Source organism: Athene noctua, chromosome 5, assembly GCF_965140245.1.
Source record: "Athene noctua chromosome 5, bAthNoc1.hap1.1, whole genome shotgun sequence".
Classification (NCBI taxonomy): domain Eukaryota; kingdom Metazoa; phylum Chordata; class Aves; order Strigiformes; family Strigidae; genus Athene; species Athene noctua.
This window is the reverse complement of record NC_134041.1, coordinates 52,704,565-52,723,392: the sequence shown is the minus strand read 5'-3', so window position 1 is coordinate 52,723,392 and position 18,828 is coordinate 52,704,565. Positions and strand designations below refer to the sequence as shown.

The window sequence follows — 18,828 nt, the reverse complement described above, 5'->3', positions numbered from 1 at the left end:
CAGGTGATACCTCTTCCCCTCTGGTATATCTTCTGCTGTTTTATTTAGTAGATGCAAGTTCATGTATAGTAGCATAGTTCAGTTGGGGTATTGATTCATGCTAGTGCTCTAGCCTGTAACTTTCCTAGCCTCTCCTGCTTGTGAAAGGTACTAATATAAACTGTTATTGTTTATGGGATGATAGGCTTTAAACACTTTAGAAAAAATTATATAGAAGGGCCTCTCTGAGTGGTTATGTTCACGGAAGCACAAGATTGCCTTTTGATTGCCATTAAAAAATCAATTTTACTTGTGAGCTACGTTCTGCATTGTCTAAAAACCATAACAGATGGTAGTTTGATTTTTTTTTTTTTTAAATGTATTATAGAGTCATAGATTGGCAGATGCTACAGCTGTTTGTCTTGGGGGATGCAATAGGAGCAGTATTCCCATGGGTAATTTTAGCTCAGATATTTGAACTTTAGAAATACAGTATGTGTGGCTGTTGCAACAGAAAGCATTTTTAGACACTGAAGGGATGATATGTAATACAACCCTAAAGTCTGGATAATCTGATTCTTGCCCTGTCCCACCATTTGCGGTGTTGATCCCATGGAAAGATCTAGTACAAGTGCATAAGAAGTTACCCTTTCCTCACTTCTAAACATAGATGCTTGATGCAGGATGCACAGGAATGGTATCCAAGTGTATTTAAAACACAAGTAGTTAAAATGCAAATAGCTTGCTGTGACATTGGATGCTAGTGTTTGTCCACAGAGGAAATCCCCTGTGGGCATGAAGTTCCTCTGGAAAAGCAGTCCTGTAACCTGCTGAGGCCTTTGCAGGGCACCAGGAGACTCTCTCCCAAGAACCTTTCAAGGGCAAAGACTTGTAATCAAGCAGCTGGGAGAGCAGGATGCTGCGAAAGCACAATAACAGTGTGCAAAACATGTTCTGCTATGCAGTCTCTCTGTGTGTGAGATAAGAAAGTGCCTGTAGGTAGCTGGAGCTAGGTAGAAGAATCAAGGCTAAAGTAGAATGATTTGTCTTGGAGTGCGTAAACAATATATAACCAGGAGGAACCAGATAATTATAGGGGTGTCTGAAGCAACCTTTGCAGGGTAGAACCTTGCAAGGCCACCCGCACCGTATCAGTAATACCATGTAAGGCTGAGATTGCCTAGGTAACAATATTGGAAGCATCAGACTTAGTTATGAATGTAGCAAAACTGAGACCAATGGGGAAGAAGTAATTAGGGGTGGATTGTCTATTTGGGAGGAGACTGGAGGAAAGGAGGCATGAGCATAGCAAAAGTGGATCCTGAAATGGGAGACTAAGGTATAGAATGAGATGGAAGAATGAGGCTGGGATCGGCTGACTGCAGGAGTACAGATATCTACAGATATTAGTGGAGCCTGAGGACCCAAACCCACTGCAATGCTGGAGTGGTGCTCCTTGGACAGCCTGCTGGATTCTCCATCAGGTCTATACTGGAAAGACTTGGTGTGGGAGGGCAGAGCAAAGAGGGGTAGGCTTGCACTCTAGTACTAAGCAGTGTGGAAAGGAAGGGTGATACGCATGTAACTCATCAGCAGTTGTGTGTGGTTCATAAGGCTTGATTAGTAGCTTCATAGTTGTATGCAAAATTATATAAATAATCATGAGATACTAGTGGTGTGTTAATGAGGTTATTGATCGTTCAGTTGCCCTATTGGTGTGATTGATAAAAAAATCTTCTGAGTTGGTTGTCTCAAGACTGCAATCTGAATGGGGACAGTTGGGCACTGAAGTGACACCTGGGGCTTGTCCAAGATCTCCCAGTTTGGAAGTTTGAGCTAACTGACACCAAGATCATCTCTGAAGTGGAGAGTATGCAGATGAAGATGATGGATATCAGATGAACTCTTGGGTGAGAGGAGGAGGTCTGTTTGTGCAGGCTGTGTCTGAACACGGAGGGGATTCTTGGGACTGAATGTTATGCTTGATTAAAGAAAACAGTAGTGTCTAGAACCATGCTGTCCTTGGGAAAGGGTTTAGATCAGAAAAAGGCAATGGCTCTTGGTAGGGCAGTGTGGGATCCTGAGACATAGAGGGGATTTGAATCTTGGGTGAGGAAGATGTGATGCCAAGGGTGACTGCAGTGGTTACTAGGAAGATGAGGCTGGTGGTGGTGGTAGCTTTAATAACACAAGTTATGTCATGGGGAAAGGAAAACATGTCAAGAAAGGAGAAAGCTTGGAGAAAAAAAAGAGGGATAGTGCATGTGTGTGTCCAAAATCTAGACCCTGGTGCAGCAGACATCTCTACCTGGGGAGAGGCTGGAGGGGTGACAGTATCAGGACTGCCTTGGCAGCAGGCAGGGGTGGTTTCCAGAGTCTTGCCTGCTGATGCAGTGACCCTGTGGTAACACTCACCACGCTTTATTCTTGGCTATGCAGCTGTTTCAGACTTGCTGTGTTATCCAGCAGCTGTAGTGAGAGTAGGAGTGGCAGCTCCAAACCTCTCTTCATCAGCAGCGAGTTGCATTTTGACTGCCATTTGAGCTGAGTTACACAAAGTGGTGGTTTTTAGATCATCAAAGTCGAGCAAAGACTTGCTCTGTGATGACTAGGGCTTTTCCTGGTGTTTTGACCTCATATAGAGTCTGGGTTTTGTATAGACCTCAGAAATAAATGCCAGACTCATACTAGATTTCACTGCTTTCTGGGAATGCTGCTTTGAATAGCTGAAACAGATCTACTCCCTCTTCAAAGGGCCTATAAAAGAGGTGAATGACTGTAATATGCATTAACTGTTATTTCTGCAGTTACCGGTGCCAGTTGGAGCTCTTTTCTTTGTGGTGCACTAGTAACAACAGAGTTTGAGGGGTGGGGACTGGGGTCTTCTGACTTCAGAAGTTAAATCCTCACTCCGGACTGAGCTGAAAGGATTGTTCATGGTACAGTAACTGGGAGTGGTTGTGAGCCCACCTTTTGGAGGGGAGCATCAAGTACAGTAGGTTTTGCATGAATGCTTTCTCAGCAGGGTGGCAACTTGCTCCCCTTTGGAAGAGGGAGTTGGTGTATCTGAGGCCCTCTGGGCTGCCCATCCCAAAATGAGCTCTGATATCAGCTGTGCTCATGGTATCTTCTCAGCTGGCTTGGGCAGCTGTATGAATTTGAACAGTGAAGTAGTTCCTGATGGAAGGGTCCCTGCTGTGGTGTAGGGGGAAGCAGGGTCAGCCAGCATTGCTGGGGGAGTTCCTCAGACCGGGTGAATGGTGTGGGGAGGGGAAAGGGATGAAGCTGCTTGTAGGCCTTCCTCCAGTGCCAGTTGTACTACTGAATATGCAAGGGGGAGCAAATGTGCTGCTTCCTGGCCAAAGAGCCTTGTAGACCAGCATTTTCACACCCTACAAAGCCTATATACTGGTGCTCTGCTGCATAGGGCTGCTCCAGGCTCCTCAGCTGTGCTCATGAGGTAAATTTTTGTTAGACAGCTTCAGAGATGAGTGGATGAAGGAATTGGTCCAGTCTGGAAACCTGGGCTGCTTGTCCTGCTGCCAAGGAGAGGATGCCACCCCTCAGCTGCTGCTCCTATCCAGCTCTGGACCTGGAGGGCAAGCAGGGGAATCCACAGCCATCTCCATCTGTCTCCTGCCCTGTGATGCTGCTTTCTTTGATCCCACCAAAATAGCTTTCATGTTTACCTTTTACTAAAAAACATAAACTGGATTGGTGGGTTTCTCCATTTCTGATAATTTCTATTTCTCATCTCTCTCAAACCCTTTCCACCTCATAGCTTTACTTCTTACATGCTTTCATTAAGTTTTCATGCAAAATACCTGCCCTTTCTCATGGGCTGTGTTCAAGCTGCTTTCAGTATCACTTATCTTCCTTTACATGTTAGCATAGATAGCATAAGGGAGCATGGCAAATGGCCTCACCCCTTTTCTGGGAAGCAGGGGCTGTGTGTTCTCCTGCCTCACCAAACTTTCCATCTAGAAATATCTGAGAAGATGGATGTAAGAAGACACTGGTATGTAACAGCTGCCCAGCTCCTGGTATGCAGTGTCAGCTCTGCCTGCAGGAAGCAGGTTACAGTTATGTGCACTGCAGCTTTACAGAAAATGAATTGCATGCATAAACCTGTGACTACGGTGGCACTCAGGGTACAAGTCTGAAATGGAGAGCTCCTCCTGAGCTGGCAGGCCCCTTTTCTCATCCAGGCTGTGCTCTGTGCTGCCAGAGGGGCCACAGGAGTGCAGTGTGTGAGTAGGAGAGGGACAGAGATGGCCCTGCTTCATCTCAGCCCACCACGCAGTATCTTTCTCCCTTTCTAGATGCTATGAGAGCTTGATTCTTCCAAGAAGTCAACCGTCCCCTTGGGTTGTGATGGGCTTTGGCAAATGGGAGGCAAGACCTGTTCCCTGCAGCCCTGGTTTGTACTGCTGTTAACTGGCTACTGCCTTGTGGCACCTTGTTGTACTAGGCATGATGTAGTAACCTCTTGTAGAAGTATTTAACACTCCTTGGAGTGCTTTGCTGGGACAGTGTGGGTTTGCTTTTCTCTTGAAGAATGCAGCAACAACCTGTGATGCTGTTTTACTGGGGGGTGGGGGCAACAAAATCTGAAAGTGCTTCTGTGATGAATCTGCTCCTCTAGGTGAAAACTGAGGCCCAAAAGGACCCAGGTTGTAACAAGCTATTGCACTTTCCTTGAATTCCTGTGTTGTTGCCAGGCATGTCTGGCTGAGTGAGAGCATCCCTTCTAGGAAAGCAGCCAAGTACCTCTGTCCTAAGGATCAGTACTGGTGGCAGAGGATCGAAGCTATTGTGTTGTGCTGCATGGCTTTCTGTGCCACTCTCCCACCTCCCCAAGAAGTACTTGGGAGTCTTCTCCTGGGTGAGTTTTTCTTAAAAGACCTCAAACAGAGCATGATGCTATGTTGGCAGTAGGGGGGATGGAAGTAACAAGGAAAAATAAGAAACCTCTGTTGTGATCTTCTCCCACACACTGTCTCCAGCTACTAGGATGTTGGATGAGTGTGGGGGATTCTGACACCAGAGCTGTGGAAGGCACATGTTGATGACTATGTTCAGTTTTGTCACTTCCAGAGCAGTCCCTGAAGTTTTTTGCTAAGGGAGGAGGCCTTTGCCAAGGCTTTGTCAGATGGCAACAATTTTGCAGATTCTTCCCAAAATGGGGAGACTAACTGGAAATAACTTATGAGTTCTTCATCCACTTGGTTAGGGGGAAATGTTGCTTTTGCAGTATTCATCCCTGTACCCTTGAGAGTTGCTACAAAGCAGTGGCAACAGATCTGTGGGTTTTGTGGCGTGGGGAGAAGAACAGGGCACAAAGAAAGCCAGAGAGAAGAGTCGTAAAGTTTGGGTGCTGGAACCGTGGAGAGGAAACGGTAACTTAATGGGATCTCCTTGTTCTCTTTGGGAGATGATGATAGGGCTATGCCATGAGGCAAGAATAGTCTTGGTCAAGACTTAAATACATGGCCATGTCCTCTTTTGTGGGCCGAGTGTCTCTACAGTTGTGTTGGCTTTCAGTATGCTTCCTGAGGAAGCATCTTAACCTGTTCAAACTGCCAGCCTGATCTGAGGATCCAGCTAGCTTTGGTTGCTGCTTCAGGTGGACAGAAGACTTGGTGATAGTCTCTGAACTGTTGGTCTAGGTGAAACCAATCTCTCCAGACATGAGATACTTGTATGAATTTTCACATGTTGGATACTATGGCACACCTGGTTTGTTGTTCTGTGCCCATGCTACAGTCAGGCTCACTTTAATCTCTCTCTCCTAGAGAATGTATTTATTTTCCTCCACTTTCTGCAGCTCGCAATGTTTTGTGCTCCATGACTACCTAAACAGCTCCCCACATTCAAAGCTAGCTTGGGTGACAGTAATGCTTTACTGCCCTGAGACATGTCAAGCAAAACTGTGCTCTTCTGTAATGCTAGGAAGTAATTTCTGCTGCTTTAGATACTAGGAAAGTCCTACCAGCTTTGTGCATTTCTTATTAACTAGAGATGGATTAATTACCTGTAGTAACTGCATAATAGAGTGGTGAAACAAAATCTTCCCTGTACTTGAGCTATCAAGTGTACTCTCTGGTTTTGAGTTACAAACATTGCTTGATTGCTCCATAGCAACTCTGTCTGGGTCAGCTGGCACTGAAGCACGCTTTTCTCGGCAGATCAAGTATTTGGGGAGCTGTGGTGTCAGTCTCTTCAACCTGCACTAAGATATGTGAGGAGAGAGCGGCCCTGCCAGATGGCTGGCTGGTGGGAGAGGGAATTGGAGTCAGCTTTGGCAAACCTAGGAAGAGTCTGAAGTATCATGTTCTCACCAAGCAAAGATGACAATCTCATTTCAGCTGGCTGTGACCTTCTTGAGAGCTTTCTTTCCTTTTTTCTTTTTGTGCCTGGCTTCTCATTCAGCTCCAGCCAAGTGGGGCTGAATCCTTTTCCAGCAAGGCCAAAAATGATGGAAAGGCTTACTTTCTTGCTGTGGCCTTTCTTACTGGGTTCGTCCCTTGTTGCTCCCTGCTGGCAACCATAGCTCCCAGTGCCCTATCTGGGGAGGCTTGCCTCCCAGGCACAGCCTGGTGCCTGTCTGTCCAACCTCTCAGTCTCTACCACCAAGGAGCTGGTGTGTACTGATGGTTGTCAGTCGCTCTCAGGACCAAGGAGGCATTGAGCAGAACTTGGCTTGAGCTTTAAGGACTGTTCTACACCTTCCTGCTCCAGACCTTCAGGTGCCAGGTAATGGATGTGGTGACTTTTCCCAAGGCATAGGAGAGTTTGAAATTAGAGCAAGGGAAGAAAGTAGATGGATGGTAGCCTGAAGAAACAGGTCAGCCAGGATCCCTTTTCCCCTTCTGGTCCTACAGCCAACAGCCTTCAGCTCCTGAAAAGCAAAGGAGAAAGCTGGAGGCTATTGGATATTTACTTCTAAAGCGAGGGCAGCCTCTGCCTGCTGGCACTGGAGAAACACAGGAAGTAGGAGCAGGTGAAGGGGAGAAGAGACTGGATGGGGGTTGGACCCTTTTTGCAAGGAGTACCACTAGCTAATGTTGGTGTTTGGGGGCTGTGGTTTTTTAAGCATCTGGCTTTTGAAGTCTTCTGGCCATCAGAGGGTCTAACAAAAGATCACCTTCCTGGCAAACCCTGTTTTGCCTAAAGCACTACCAGCTCTGGCTTTCTGTGAGTGTGGAACAGGGTCAGGCAAGCTACCACTGGCTCTCTCAAAGCCCTCTCTCCTCCCATACATGTGGATTTGTCACACCCTAGCTCAGCTCTGCAGAGTCCTTTGCTCCAACTGTTGTCTCCCCTGCCTTTGGAAGCTGAAGCAGTCTGAAGGTCAATATGCACAACAGGCACTGGTGTAATGGCAGGGTAAATAATGGCAACCCCTGGGAGCACAAGGCTGCAGCTCTGTAGGGGCAGGGCAGGAGCCCTGTATTTCCTGCATACCAAAAGCTTGTTGCAACACACCTAATAATTCAGAGCGGTGCCATGCCCTGCAAGCCAGGAGCTAGGATTCAGGCCCTTGTGCTTGTGAAAGTGTGTGTTGAGGCAATCCTGAGAGCTCTAGTGCTTGGGCACAGGGGGAGAGTTCTGTGCTGGGGAGCAGGCGGGGACAGGGCAGCACCAGGCAGCTCTGCAGTGGAGCCCCCAAAAGGCAAAGGCAGCCAGAGCTCCAGCCACCCAGCCAAGGCTTGCTGTGACAGCTCTGCAAACTTCCTCTGGGGCTGTGAAGTATTGTCTACACTGTTTGCTTCCAACATCTTCCTCTCTGGGTGATCTGCTTCCAGGGAAATGTCTTGACTTCTGTGGTTGGGCATGTGACAGTGCTGCCCTGGAGTGCTCCCAGCCCTGCTTAATCCTCATCTCATTCCCCCTCTTAGCTCCTGAGTTTTCTTCCTTTTATAGGCCATGCTGCCTGGCAGAGCCACCAGCTTATTTTCCTTACCAATGTGAAATCAAAGCACTTAATAGCTGTTCTTGGGCCACCTTGGTGCTAAAACCTGAGTGTTTTAATGCATTACCTCCCTCCCTCCTAGCTGCTGGGAAGGCCCAGGAGCACTGATGCTGACAGCCAAAATGTAGAGTGCTGCAGTGGATGGTAGATGGAACACTTGTAGGTTTTTTTTTTTTTGAGCTGTTCATCAACTGACAGATAACAGAATCCCTAGGGCTGTCCTAAACTGGCATGAAGCAACACACTGTGATTCAGCAGGAGGGGTAAGCTGGGCTTACTTTCTTTTGCTCAATGGATACAATAGCTATGCGGTCTCTGTGCAGATGATGGATCCATGGAAATGCTTCTGTGACTCTCAGTAGGGATTAAAAGATGCACCGAGACAGGTTTTTAAGAAGAGACCATTTATTCCATTTACCCATCTCTTGCTGCCATTGATACACAAGGTGGTTCTAAGTTAGTTGGGTAATGTGTTTGGAAGCTAGCTAATCATTAGATGTTTACTGAAAGGAGATTAAGGTGCTCAAACAGGGTGCAGTGGAGCTTCTTGCTGCAGGAGGTTCAGCTCTAAATGTCTTCAGAGTGGTCAGAGAAACTCAGGGAGATTTTTAGGAGCCCTCAAGCACAGAGAGGCCTGTCCCTGCCTGCTGAGTGCCTGAGCTATGCTCTGTTGTAAACTGGGCTAAACGCAGGAAACATCATGGTGCCTGCTCCCCTCCTCCCAACACCTGCTAGTGAGCTGGGGAGACCTCGGTCAAACCTATTCAAGCTTGCTTGCTTTATTTTGCATGAAGCTATTTGAGCCTATTTTTTTGTAATGGCTTTAAATGAAGTAGGTTGTGAACTTTTTCTTTTCTCCTATCTGAGGGTGTGATGGTTATGATGGGCTTTGGCTCCCAGTCTGCAAGTCTTGTTTAAGGGTACTGCCTGATCTTGTCTGAATGCTCTAGTGCTATTTCCCTGTGCAGGGGGTAGACTTCTAGCTCTGGACCCGTAGCAAAAGCAGGCTTGAGCTAGTGCAGATAATGAACCTCAAGGGACAGGAACAACTTGTGCTGGTTGGAAAAAAAAAAAAAAAAGGGCAAACCCACCATTGTGTAGTACCCAGCATTGCTTGTGGTAGGCAGGTTCTTGGGGGACTGCCAGTTTTCCTGTTAGGCTGGAGAAAAGCGCTGACCTGAGGTGTGAGTTTTATCTTACTCAGTCAGCACCTGTGTGAGAGGGTCTGTAGTTAAGGCTGAGGCAAAAAGTTTACAGGATCTGTGGAAGAAAAAAAACTTGATGCCTGTAGTTCTGTGCATGGTCTTTTTCTGTCTCTAGTAGCAAACTTTTTTTAAAAAGCCTCATGCTCTGTACAGCTTCCCTTCCTGCCCTTGGGGAGAGGATACTGAGTCATGGGAGGACATTGCTTAATGCCCTGGAGGATGCTTGGATTGTCTGGTGAGGGAAAGCTAAAAACAAATTCAGCTGTGGATCAGAGTTGCTCAAGGTAAATGCACACATGAGTGATAACTAGCGAGACCAAAACGAGATGGTTTTACATGAGAAATTGTCAGAGGACATGTAGATGTGCATGGATTTTTGCTCTAGAAACAACAGGCACAGCTCTTGTTTGCTTATCAGAGCAGAAACAGGGCTTTGGGAGGATGTGGAGGGAGTCAAGGACAGTTGAAGATTTTTGTTTAAGATATACTTGTCTGGGCAGGATGGCAGCTGAAATGATTGCAGCAGGGCTGGGCTGTATCCTCTTTCCTCTCTCTGCCTGCTTTCTTTATTTTTGGTCTTCTTTCACTTGTGCTTGCCTTCCCCATTTTTATGCCTGCTCAAGGGTCTGTAGCTTCTTGCTGTCTGTCTCGCCGCTTCCCACCAGTGCAGAGCCATGTCATGAGGATATGAGGCCCTCTCTCTGTCCTCAGTGTTTTTTATACCAGCTTGTTCTCATCTTTGTAACACTGAGATCTGGGTGGGTTAAATGAGGAGTCTTGATGAGCAGTCAACAGGCAGTCACTGGCAATGTGGTTCTGCTTGTTCTTGCCATGTTACTGCCCCTGCAAGCTGCAGATGCAAGGAGCTCCTTTTTATTAATTAGTTGGTATGCTTAAGTGCTAGGTGTATCTCCTTATTCAGCCTGGTTCTGGAATGTATATAACCAATGTAAATTGTTTCTTGTCCCCTCCTGTCCTCACAGATTGAGACTCATCAGCTGCTCTGGAAAAATATCCCCTGTGTGAAAAAAAATACCAAACAACAAATCCCAAACAAAACAAAACCGAAACCAAACAGAAAAACCACCAGCTCCTTTACCATGTACCAGTCTGCCTTTGTGCCGCAGGAGTATTACCCAACCATGATCCCACCTTCTGCATACACCTACCGACCACCACGAACTGGGAGAGCAGAAGACATGACCAGCTCTGTGATGTTCCCTCCCATCCACATGCACAACTTCTACACTCGACCCATCACCTTTGTGGTGGACCGGAACAGCTACCCTGATTATGTGGGAGGTCAGGTGGAGTATCATCATCTCTACAGTGCCTCTAATCCCTACTTCCATCCGTACTACACCTGGCACTTCCCTCCCATGGTCCCTGTCCCTCTCTACAATCCCTATGCTACCTACCAGAGGTCAGATCAGTATCGAGACACGTGGCCAGAAGGCTTCACAATGAGAGGGGAGCTTCAATGGGGGAAGCTTGGAAAGGTGTTTGGACCAAGGAAAGACCTTCCAGAATTTGTGAAGGATGATCTCCGGAGGGTTTATGGCACCTACCCACGGACCAGCGTCTCCATAACCTACCGGAAAGGGGAGTTCTTGATCAAGGGAGACCCCAAGGTAGGAGAGCAGGAATATGCAGTGGAAAAAAAAGTCATCCAGCGGGCTGTGACCCCCAGTGCCAGTGAGGCAGATGACAGCAGTGAGGACCGGAACCGTAAGAAGAAAAAGAAACTCAGACGTTGATGTAGTCAGTCACCTGATGGACAGACACTCCAGAGCCCTCCTGGGAGCCAGTTGGCAGCTGTTCTCAGTGCAGTCTGCAAGTAGCACAAGCAATGGATGCCACCACTCCCATTGACTTTTAACTGCTCCCCATCTTCCACAAGCTTACAGCAGCTTTATCCTGTTTGATGCACAATGCCCATCCTGTGAAGAAACCATGTGGCACTTGACTGTCTGTCAGATCAGCAGTTTGTTCCTGGTTTTGAAATGAACATTTGATTTCCACTGGTTTGGTTGAGTAGTCACGGTCTGGTGGGGGGGTTTCCAGACAGCAGCCCTTGATTAGAAGATGGGCTTCTTCCTACCCTGTCCAAGGGAAGGTCCTGGAAGCTGGCTCCCTTCCTGGCACTCAGTTAAGGAGATCAAAGTGGGATTTCCTCCGGGCTGGGAGCAGTGCGGGTCCCAGAGGAGGGAGGGGTTCTTGAGCACTGTGAAGAGCAATTGTCTGCATATCTTGTCACTGCTGTTTATGACCATATGACTGTGCTTAATCACTGTGTGAGGCCTGTATGCAGCACTTCCCTATGCACTGGCAGAAGATCATGGTGTCCCTATCCTCTTACACTTGGTAATCTGGTGCTCAGTTTTCCTGGCCACGTGCCCTTGTTGAAATTGCTGCTTAAGGCCATGCTCTGGATCTGACTCATCTCTGGTTGGAGGTGCTGGCTTTCCAGCAAGGTTATTGGAGTTGGGTGGACCACAACACTTCCACAGCTTGGTCTCTTGGAAGGGTGGACTTCAGAGTTGTGCTGGAAGCCTGGAGGGTTGTGAGGGGCTGGGTCTGACTTGCTTGCAAAATTCTGTACCTTTTAAATTATTATAAATAAACAATAAAAACCCCTCAAATGCAAATGCTTATATTTCTGGTTTTTTAGCTGCCTGACAGTAGTCTCTCCTGTGAACAACTTGCAACCTGACACCCTTTTGCAAAGTTAGGGATGACTGCTGACATGGCTTTTGCCCAGATGTGGTGGGTTATTCTGCTTGGCAGTACCCTGCCTTGTCCCAGCTTGTTGCCTGACAGCTGCTTCTCTGGGGGCCAGCAGGGACACCCCTGCCCCCACTCCTCCATGAAGGGAGGGACCTCCTCTGTCCCCCTGTAGCCTCCCTCTGACATGCCATGTGGGAGAAAGGCCTTCTAATGCAGGAGGGAGCTGGGTGCTCCTCATCTACATAGCAAAGGAGAGAGCCTGGGAGGGTGAACTTGGAGGCTCTTCATGGCTCTAAATTGCTATAAAGTCAATATCAGTGGATTTTTTTATATAATGCAACAATTTTTGCTAATTTAAGCAATTGCCAGAATGTCTCAGCAAATACTTGGATTTCCCCTTCCCCAGTCAGCTTCTTGGAAATGGGTTAACTCTGCTGCCAAATAAAGCTGCAAGAGGGCTGAAGCAGAAAAACTGCTGCAGAAACCTCAGACCAAGCTGATGCTTCTGGGCTGTATTACAAGTGGTGGCCATGGGACTTACTGAATGGGCCAGAAAAGGCTTCTGCTAATGACTGGTGGCTAATTAGATATGCCTTTGGTCACCCAGTACAGGAAAAATGCAGCAATTCCCGGGTGTGTGTTTGTTTTCTTTCTCTTCCTTGGCTAAGCAGGGGATGCTGCCCAGGTAGAGATGTGCAGTCAGATGCCCACTGTCCCTGTCTGCCGCAGCCTTGCAGTGCTGGCAGTGTGCTCTCTGCCCTCCCAGCAGCAGCTGCTCCTATGGGCAGTAGCTTAAGCAGTGAACTCTGAAGTCCACGCATCAGATCCTTGTGTGGGCAGAGTGGTGCTCTGAGGGGCTGCTGGAAGTTCTTCCCCATCCCCTATGGCTGGTGCAGGGCACAGCTGGGCTGTTGTAACTGGATGCTGCCAGCCATGGGGCACGTGTTGGGAAGGGGCTGCTTCAGGTGAGATCCTGGAGCCGATGCAAACTAGCTCTTCTAGGCAAGGTAAGGGTGACCATGGGCTTTACCCTATGGTGATTATTAGATGCTACACAAATTACCAGGACTTACATAATAATTTATCCTAAATGCCACTCCTTTGGCCAATAAATTCCTGGTGGCACCTTTGCACTCCGTTATAGTGGAAAATATCCCCAAAACTCAAGGTGTGCAGCCAAGGTCTCCCAGAGGTATGTGATGGATGGGTGGAAAGAGAGCCATTGCCTCCACAAAAACTTTCTCCAAATACCTGTTCCTCCTGGGAACATCTCTGGGGCCTGCAGTGAGAAAGTGGGTACAGCCCTTAACTTCATTTGTCCTGTTTATCTTCTCTGAAGTTTTGTTTGGTCTCACTGCCCGGACTCTGAACAGGAGATTGCTGGGCACACCCAGACTGTTGTTCTGACTGTATTTTTAGCAGAGGCTTACAATTGCATACAGTACATCAGGAGGCAGCAACATATTTATTTTCTCAAGTGCCATTTCACTTCCAGACGGAAGAAAACATTTTACAGTCAGGCTTTTTTTTCCCTTGAGGGAAAGCCTGTCACAAATGGCCACCGCCTTGAGTTGCTCTCTGAATGCAGGGTTTCCCAGGGTCATAATCACCTCCATCCCTACTCTGGTCTCTGTGCGGGAGCAAAGATTTGCACGTTCCTTGCATGAACAGCTCAGAGTTGAATTCTCTTCCTGAAGGTTTGAGGCTTATTTGCTGCCCAGCTGCAGAACTGAATCCATAGGGCATTTTTGGAGGCTTTAATGCCTATGGAATTCAGTTCTCAGAGCCAAGCAGCCAGTGCGAGTCAGCTTCCCCTGGCCCCAGCCGGCTGTGTCTCCATCTGTGAGGGAGGAAAAAATAGCAAAGAGCTCACCATGTTGCTGACATGACAGTGCAGGCACTGAGCTGACACAGATTTTTGCAACTGGGAGCTGCTGCAAGGAGAGAACTCTGGCACCACTTGCCCCAGAGGCAGCACACGCAGCACGGCTTGCTTTGGAAACTTTGCTCAAGTTGGCTGCTATTTTTTTCCACTGCTTCCACATATCATCCTATCATTCAGAGCTGCTGCAAAGCTTCAGGTCAGCCCTGAGCTCTGTAAACCTGCTGGAGCTGTAAGAGAAATATAATTTCTTCCAGTTGGGGCTGGTATTCACAGGGGCGTTGGGAATCCCACCTATGTGTTTGCTCTGTGTGTGGGCAGTGATACATCCCCCAGCCTAAACAGCTCTTCCTCTGCATGTGCATCTGAGAAAGGGGCACAGCTGTGCCAGGGGTGGCAGGGGCATCCCAGTGCTCCCAGGCACCAGTCCTCTGCTCCATTCATACCAAAACCGTGCTCCTGGGAACCCCTGGAACTGGGACGTGCCAGCTGATGGATGGGAGTGGTTTGTGCAGCAGGTGGTATCATGGGTGGGCCACAAGGCGCAGGGGAGCCTGCCCATTTGAGACTGGGAAAGGACAGAGGTTAAATCTGCAGCTTAAAATAAGGCAGTGGAAGGCCTTTTCCAGACAGCTCAGAGAGCGGATCCAGGGAGGGATTGGTCTTGGTCTAGGCTGAGCTGGGGACATGCTGGTGCATCCCACAAATATGCCTGTGTCCTGTGCTGCCTGCTGCCCCCACCCTCTGGTTTGGGCTGCAAAGCTCATGTGCATGGAGGGCCAGACTTGGGGGACATGTGGAGACCCCTGTGAGCAGCCGTGGAGGTGCTGATGCTGCCAGCAGATTTAGGCAGCCTTGGTCATCAGCAGATGCTAATTTTCAAACCCAGGAACTGAGCTGATAGCTGAAGGGCTGGGAGAGCCTTTTTTTTTTTGGCTCAGCAGTAGTTTGACACAGTTGTGACGACAGTGGCTCAGGGTGGCTTGGGCAGGAGTAACCACTGGGAGAGGGTTACAGCCCTTTGCCTGTACGCCAGCAGTGCAGGAGGGGAGCCCTCAGGTCTGACGAATCAGCAGAAGAGACGGGAAATGACACACACCACTTCGGAGCACTGGCAAAGATTTCGATGGGGGAAGCACCAGGCAGCTGTGGGTGTAAGGAGCTAACTCCACTATTGCTCAACAGCCAGCCCGGGGCTCTATTTTAATCCATTTGCAGGGAGTCAGAGTTCAGCCAGGGCAGCATGAACTCTCCATCCTGACCAATGTCCTGAAGGAGCCAAGACCCATTGAAAAAGCCGTGGGGTTGCAGGCTGGGGGTTCCAGCCCCAGCACATCCTGGGGTCCACCTGCAGCAGTAGCGCAGGGGTTACCCGGAGGGGCAGCAGTGGAGTGAGATGGGTTAAAGCAGAGCCATACACCAGGGTGTCCCCGCCCTGCAGCAGGTGGTCAGGGTCAAAGAGGTGACTCAGGGACCCAGCTCTGCACTGTGCAGTTTTTCAGACTACTGGGGCATGGCAGAGAGGTTTCAATAGTTCTGAGCTCCCTGAGCTCAGAACAGTGGGGTGATCTCCCTCCTCCTCCTCCACACCCCCCCGCAACTCTGCAGGCAGGTGCCTGTGCAATGCAGGAAGGCTGCCTGCCAGAGAGCCTACAGCCAGGTGGGAGCAGACCTGCCAGGCTGCAATGGCTGGTAAGGATGGGGGGGGTTTGGGGCTGCTCCTTGGCCAGCTCATGCCATGGAGTGGTTGCCCTGTGGTCCCTGGCTGTTTAAACACATGGAAATCCTTTGTGCTTCCATGTTTGAAGTTGTAAAACTCCTCTCCAAGACATTTACCCCAAAAGGGTTGAAGGATTGCTGCTGTTCAAATTGTCAGCCACCACCTTCAGCCTTCAGCTGCTCTGAGCAACCACCGGTTTCAGGAATTGAAAGGTGGAGGGAAAAGCCTTCCTCCCTATCTTCCTCTGTGGGCTGGTTAGCAAAGAAAGGGGAAGGGTTTCAAGCAGACAGGCAGGCATGCAAGTTGGGGGCCAACCCTGACAAGTCCTCCCTGATGGTGCTCTGAAAGTAATCCCCTTCCCTTGCTCTGTGGCCCCAGGGAGGTGACATGGGTGCTGGGGCCACATGGGACAGCTTAGCAGCTGCCTGGCATGCATTCCACTGTGCCCTGTGCCCCTGCCCTCCCTGGGATGGGGCAGGGACAGCTCCAGCAAGTTACTTTTAGCATCCCGTCTGTGGGGGCTAGGGTACCCCGTCTCCAAAAAGCACCAGGAGCAGTTTGACCCAGGAGTGATGGGAAGACCATGGGGGCCAAGCTGGGAAAGGAAGGGTTGAAATGCAAACTCAGACAAGCTCTAACTCTTTTCTTTCACTCCCGGCTGTTGCTGCAAGCAATATCCCCACAACATGGCACCCACAGCACCCCTGGGACCAAGGGGCCTCAGGAGCAGAGAATGATGTGGGCTGTCCCTGGGGCACAGTGCCGCAGGCAGCCATGGGGTGCAGGAGGCTGTGACCCCTCTTCAGTGGTGCTGGGCTCCTGCTCCTGCACAGTGGGCAAAGAGACAGCTCTACCCAACCTCCTGCTTCCAGACTGACCCCTTCCCATGAGAGTGGGTGTTTCTGTGTTTCCAAGATGCTCATGCAGGTTCCCATGTGCTGTGTGTGCTGGGCACATCTCCTCCTCCCGGCTCTGCCTTTGCTCCTTGGTGTTCTGTCTCCAGCTTTGCCCTGCATTCCTGGAGGGCCAGGGCTGGATTTGGCCCTGTGTCTTTGGAAGTATCCCTGGCCTCTGGTTTGCACTGGAGCAGGGCGCCAGGTAACGAGCCATCTGGGTGCTGGGTATTTATTGGTGTGGCAGAGCCCTGCCTGGGCTCAACACCGTGTTTTCTTGAAGACGTATCAGGATGCAGCACTGATCTAGGAGGTGAGCAGCACGTGCTGACCCCATTGCCCCAGCTCAGCCCTGGGGAGGATTGCATCAGCCCAGCTGCCTGCTGTGCAGGTGGGGGTTTCATGGCCCCGCTGCAGTCTGCCTCCCCTGACTTCACGTCAGGAGCCCTTGGCACCCTGCGCTGCTTAAATCCTCCTCTCTGGCTTGGGTGTGTGGCATCCCCATGCCGGTTCTGGTACACATCCCCTTCTGGTGCTGGATGTCCTGGGTTTGTCCTGCATCTGGGAGAGGTCTGGATTTGAGACCCTGATGTTGATCCTAGCAGCCAAGTGATGGCTTGTTGGAGCTAACAGACATGCCCAGGAGCGGGTACCGGGGGAAAAGAGAGGCTCCAGCACAGGAGCCAAAAAAGTCGAGGGCTCCTCAAGGCTCCTGACCTCAGCCCAAAAATGCTGGCAGATCGAGAGACACCCTAGGCAAGTGGGTGCCCAGCAGGATGCTGCTGCTGCTGCAGGGGTTTTCTGCGTTGCACTGAGTTAAGCTGCAGCCCCTCACAGCCCCTGCCCCTGGGGCAGGAGGCACCCAGGCCCCAGGGTAGCAGAGATGGGAAACAGCCAGCTGGGAGCCCGGGGGGAGCCAGACCCTGGAGGGGACCCACAGCAGCACCCATGGGTGTATCAGGGTGCCATGAGAGCCACCGCAGGAGGCATCCCCCCAGCCCCATGTGTCCAGCACCCATCCTTCCCTGCAAACCCCCCTGTTGCACACCCTTCTGTGCAATGAGTAGGGGAAATACTATCAGAGAAGATGAAACACCCCAGCTGAGCCGCCTGGCCCGTCCCTCGGAGCACAGCAGAGACAGCCACACCAGCACACTTCCCAACCGCAAGCCCTGTCGGGAGGTGATGGGAGAATGTGGGGAAGCAGATGCTCGTGCGCAGCCAACCCTGCCACCCGGAGATCAGTGCTGCACCAGTTTAGCCCTGAGCTGCCAGTCGCCTTTAGCCCTCCCTCCCTCCCATGGGGGGTGCGGGGCAGGCTGGAGGGCTCCCCTCTCTCTTGCTCCTGGGGGAGACAAAGCACGAGTGGCTGCTCTGGGAGGGGACGTGGCTGCCTTGCCAGGACCCTGCAGGTACTGCCGCTGCTTGGTGGTTAATGATTTACTGCTTTACATGTTAAAAAAAGCAGCAGTGCCCTCCTTTTGGTGTTGGCAGCTTATTAGCCCCGGAGTTATTAATTGGCCAGGACATGCCTGGGGCCAAGCAGCGGCATTGTGTGGGTGCTGCACAGCCACCGGCGCCACGCTGACATGGTGTCTGGGGCATTAATCCAGGGGGTTTCACTTTGCCTTCTCAGGAAGTTTGTAGGAACAGTAACGTGCCTCCTGCCCCCCCCCCCCCGCCCCTCCGCGCCCTCCCTTTAAAATACTAGCAGAACGGATCCAGTTTTGCAGGCTACCAAAAAAGCCAGGGATAGAAGTGAAGATGCTCATGCCCCATGCATGGGGTCTGGCACCTCCTCCGGCTTCTCGCAGCCGGTAACGGGCAAATTGCCATCGGCTGCGAGACGTGACCGTGTCCTCGCTGCTCAGCATGGGGAGAGCCGCCCTCCACAGCACCCCGGCTATGGCTCCTTGGGGAGAGCATCAGCAAAGAAATCACCCCGCACCCAGCCACACCAGCCCCCCCGGCTCTGGCACAGACCCTCCCGTGGCGCGGCATGACCCCAGCACTCACCCCGCAGCGCCGGCTCCCCTCGAGGCGGGTCTGCGAGTGGAGGGACTGGAGGCACTGTTAAATATTGCAGCCGACTTACTCACTTCTCTTCCTGGACGGCAGCGTGCAGAGTTTCCACCCACTTCTTTCACCTTTGGTTTCCAGGCTTTCTGAGAAAAGGGGAAGCCGTGGGAGGGAGCAACCGGCATCCCCGTGCCAGGCCTGCGGCCCCCAGCAGCCTCTGCTTCCTGGGAAGGGCTGGATGCCAGAGAGGGGGGCTGCTCTCCCGGGAAGCTGCGGCATGGTCAGAAGCACCCTCTGCTCATGCCAGGCTGCCCACTGCCCCATGACCCTCCTGAGTTGGGGGGATTTTCCTCCCTGGCTGAGTGGAGGGGGTGCCTGAGCGCTGCCTCCCTGGCACAAGCTCAAGGGTGGCTGCCCAACTGGCTCAG

The 18,828-nt window shown here is 50.6% G+C and overlaps 2 protein-coding genes across 2 annotated transcripts in view; one reads left to right on the top strand and one right to left on the bottom strand.

Moving 5' to 3' along the window:
- MFSD13A (major facilitator superfamily domain containing 13A) overlaps positions 1-18,458 on the bottom strand; it is a 35,111-nt gene extending 16,653 nt beyond the window's left edge. Inside the window, exon 1 of the mRNA XM_074907629.1 lies at positions 18,398-18,458. The gene's annotated coding sequence lies outside the window, so the exon portion shown is untranslated. The remainder of the gene's footprint in view (positions 1-18,397) is intronic.
- On the top strand, positions 8,419-11,237 carry C5H10orf95 (chromosome 5 C10orf95 homolog). Its single transcript, XM_074908433.1, has one exon. It carries the CDS (start codon positions 10,260-10,262, stop codon positions 10,914-10,916), a length of 657 nt encoding a protein of 218 aa, XP_074764534.1. The 5' UTR covers positions 8,419-10,259; the 3' UTR covers positions 10,917-11,237.
- Positions 18,459-18,828: the final 370 nt, after the last annotated feature.

Coding starts and splice junctions, on each gene's coding strand:
- C5H10orf95 (XM_074908433.1), top strand. CDS start 10,260: ATGTACCAGTCTGCCTTTGTGCCGCAGGAGTATTACCCAACCATGATC.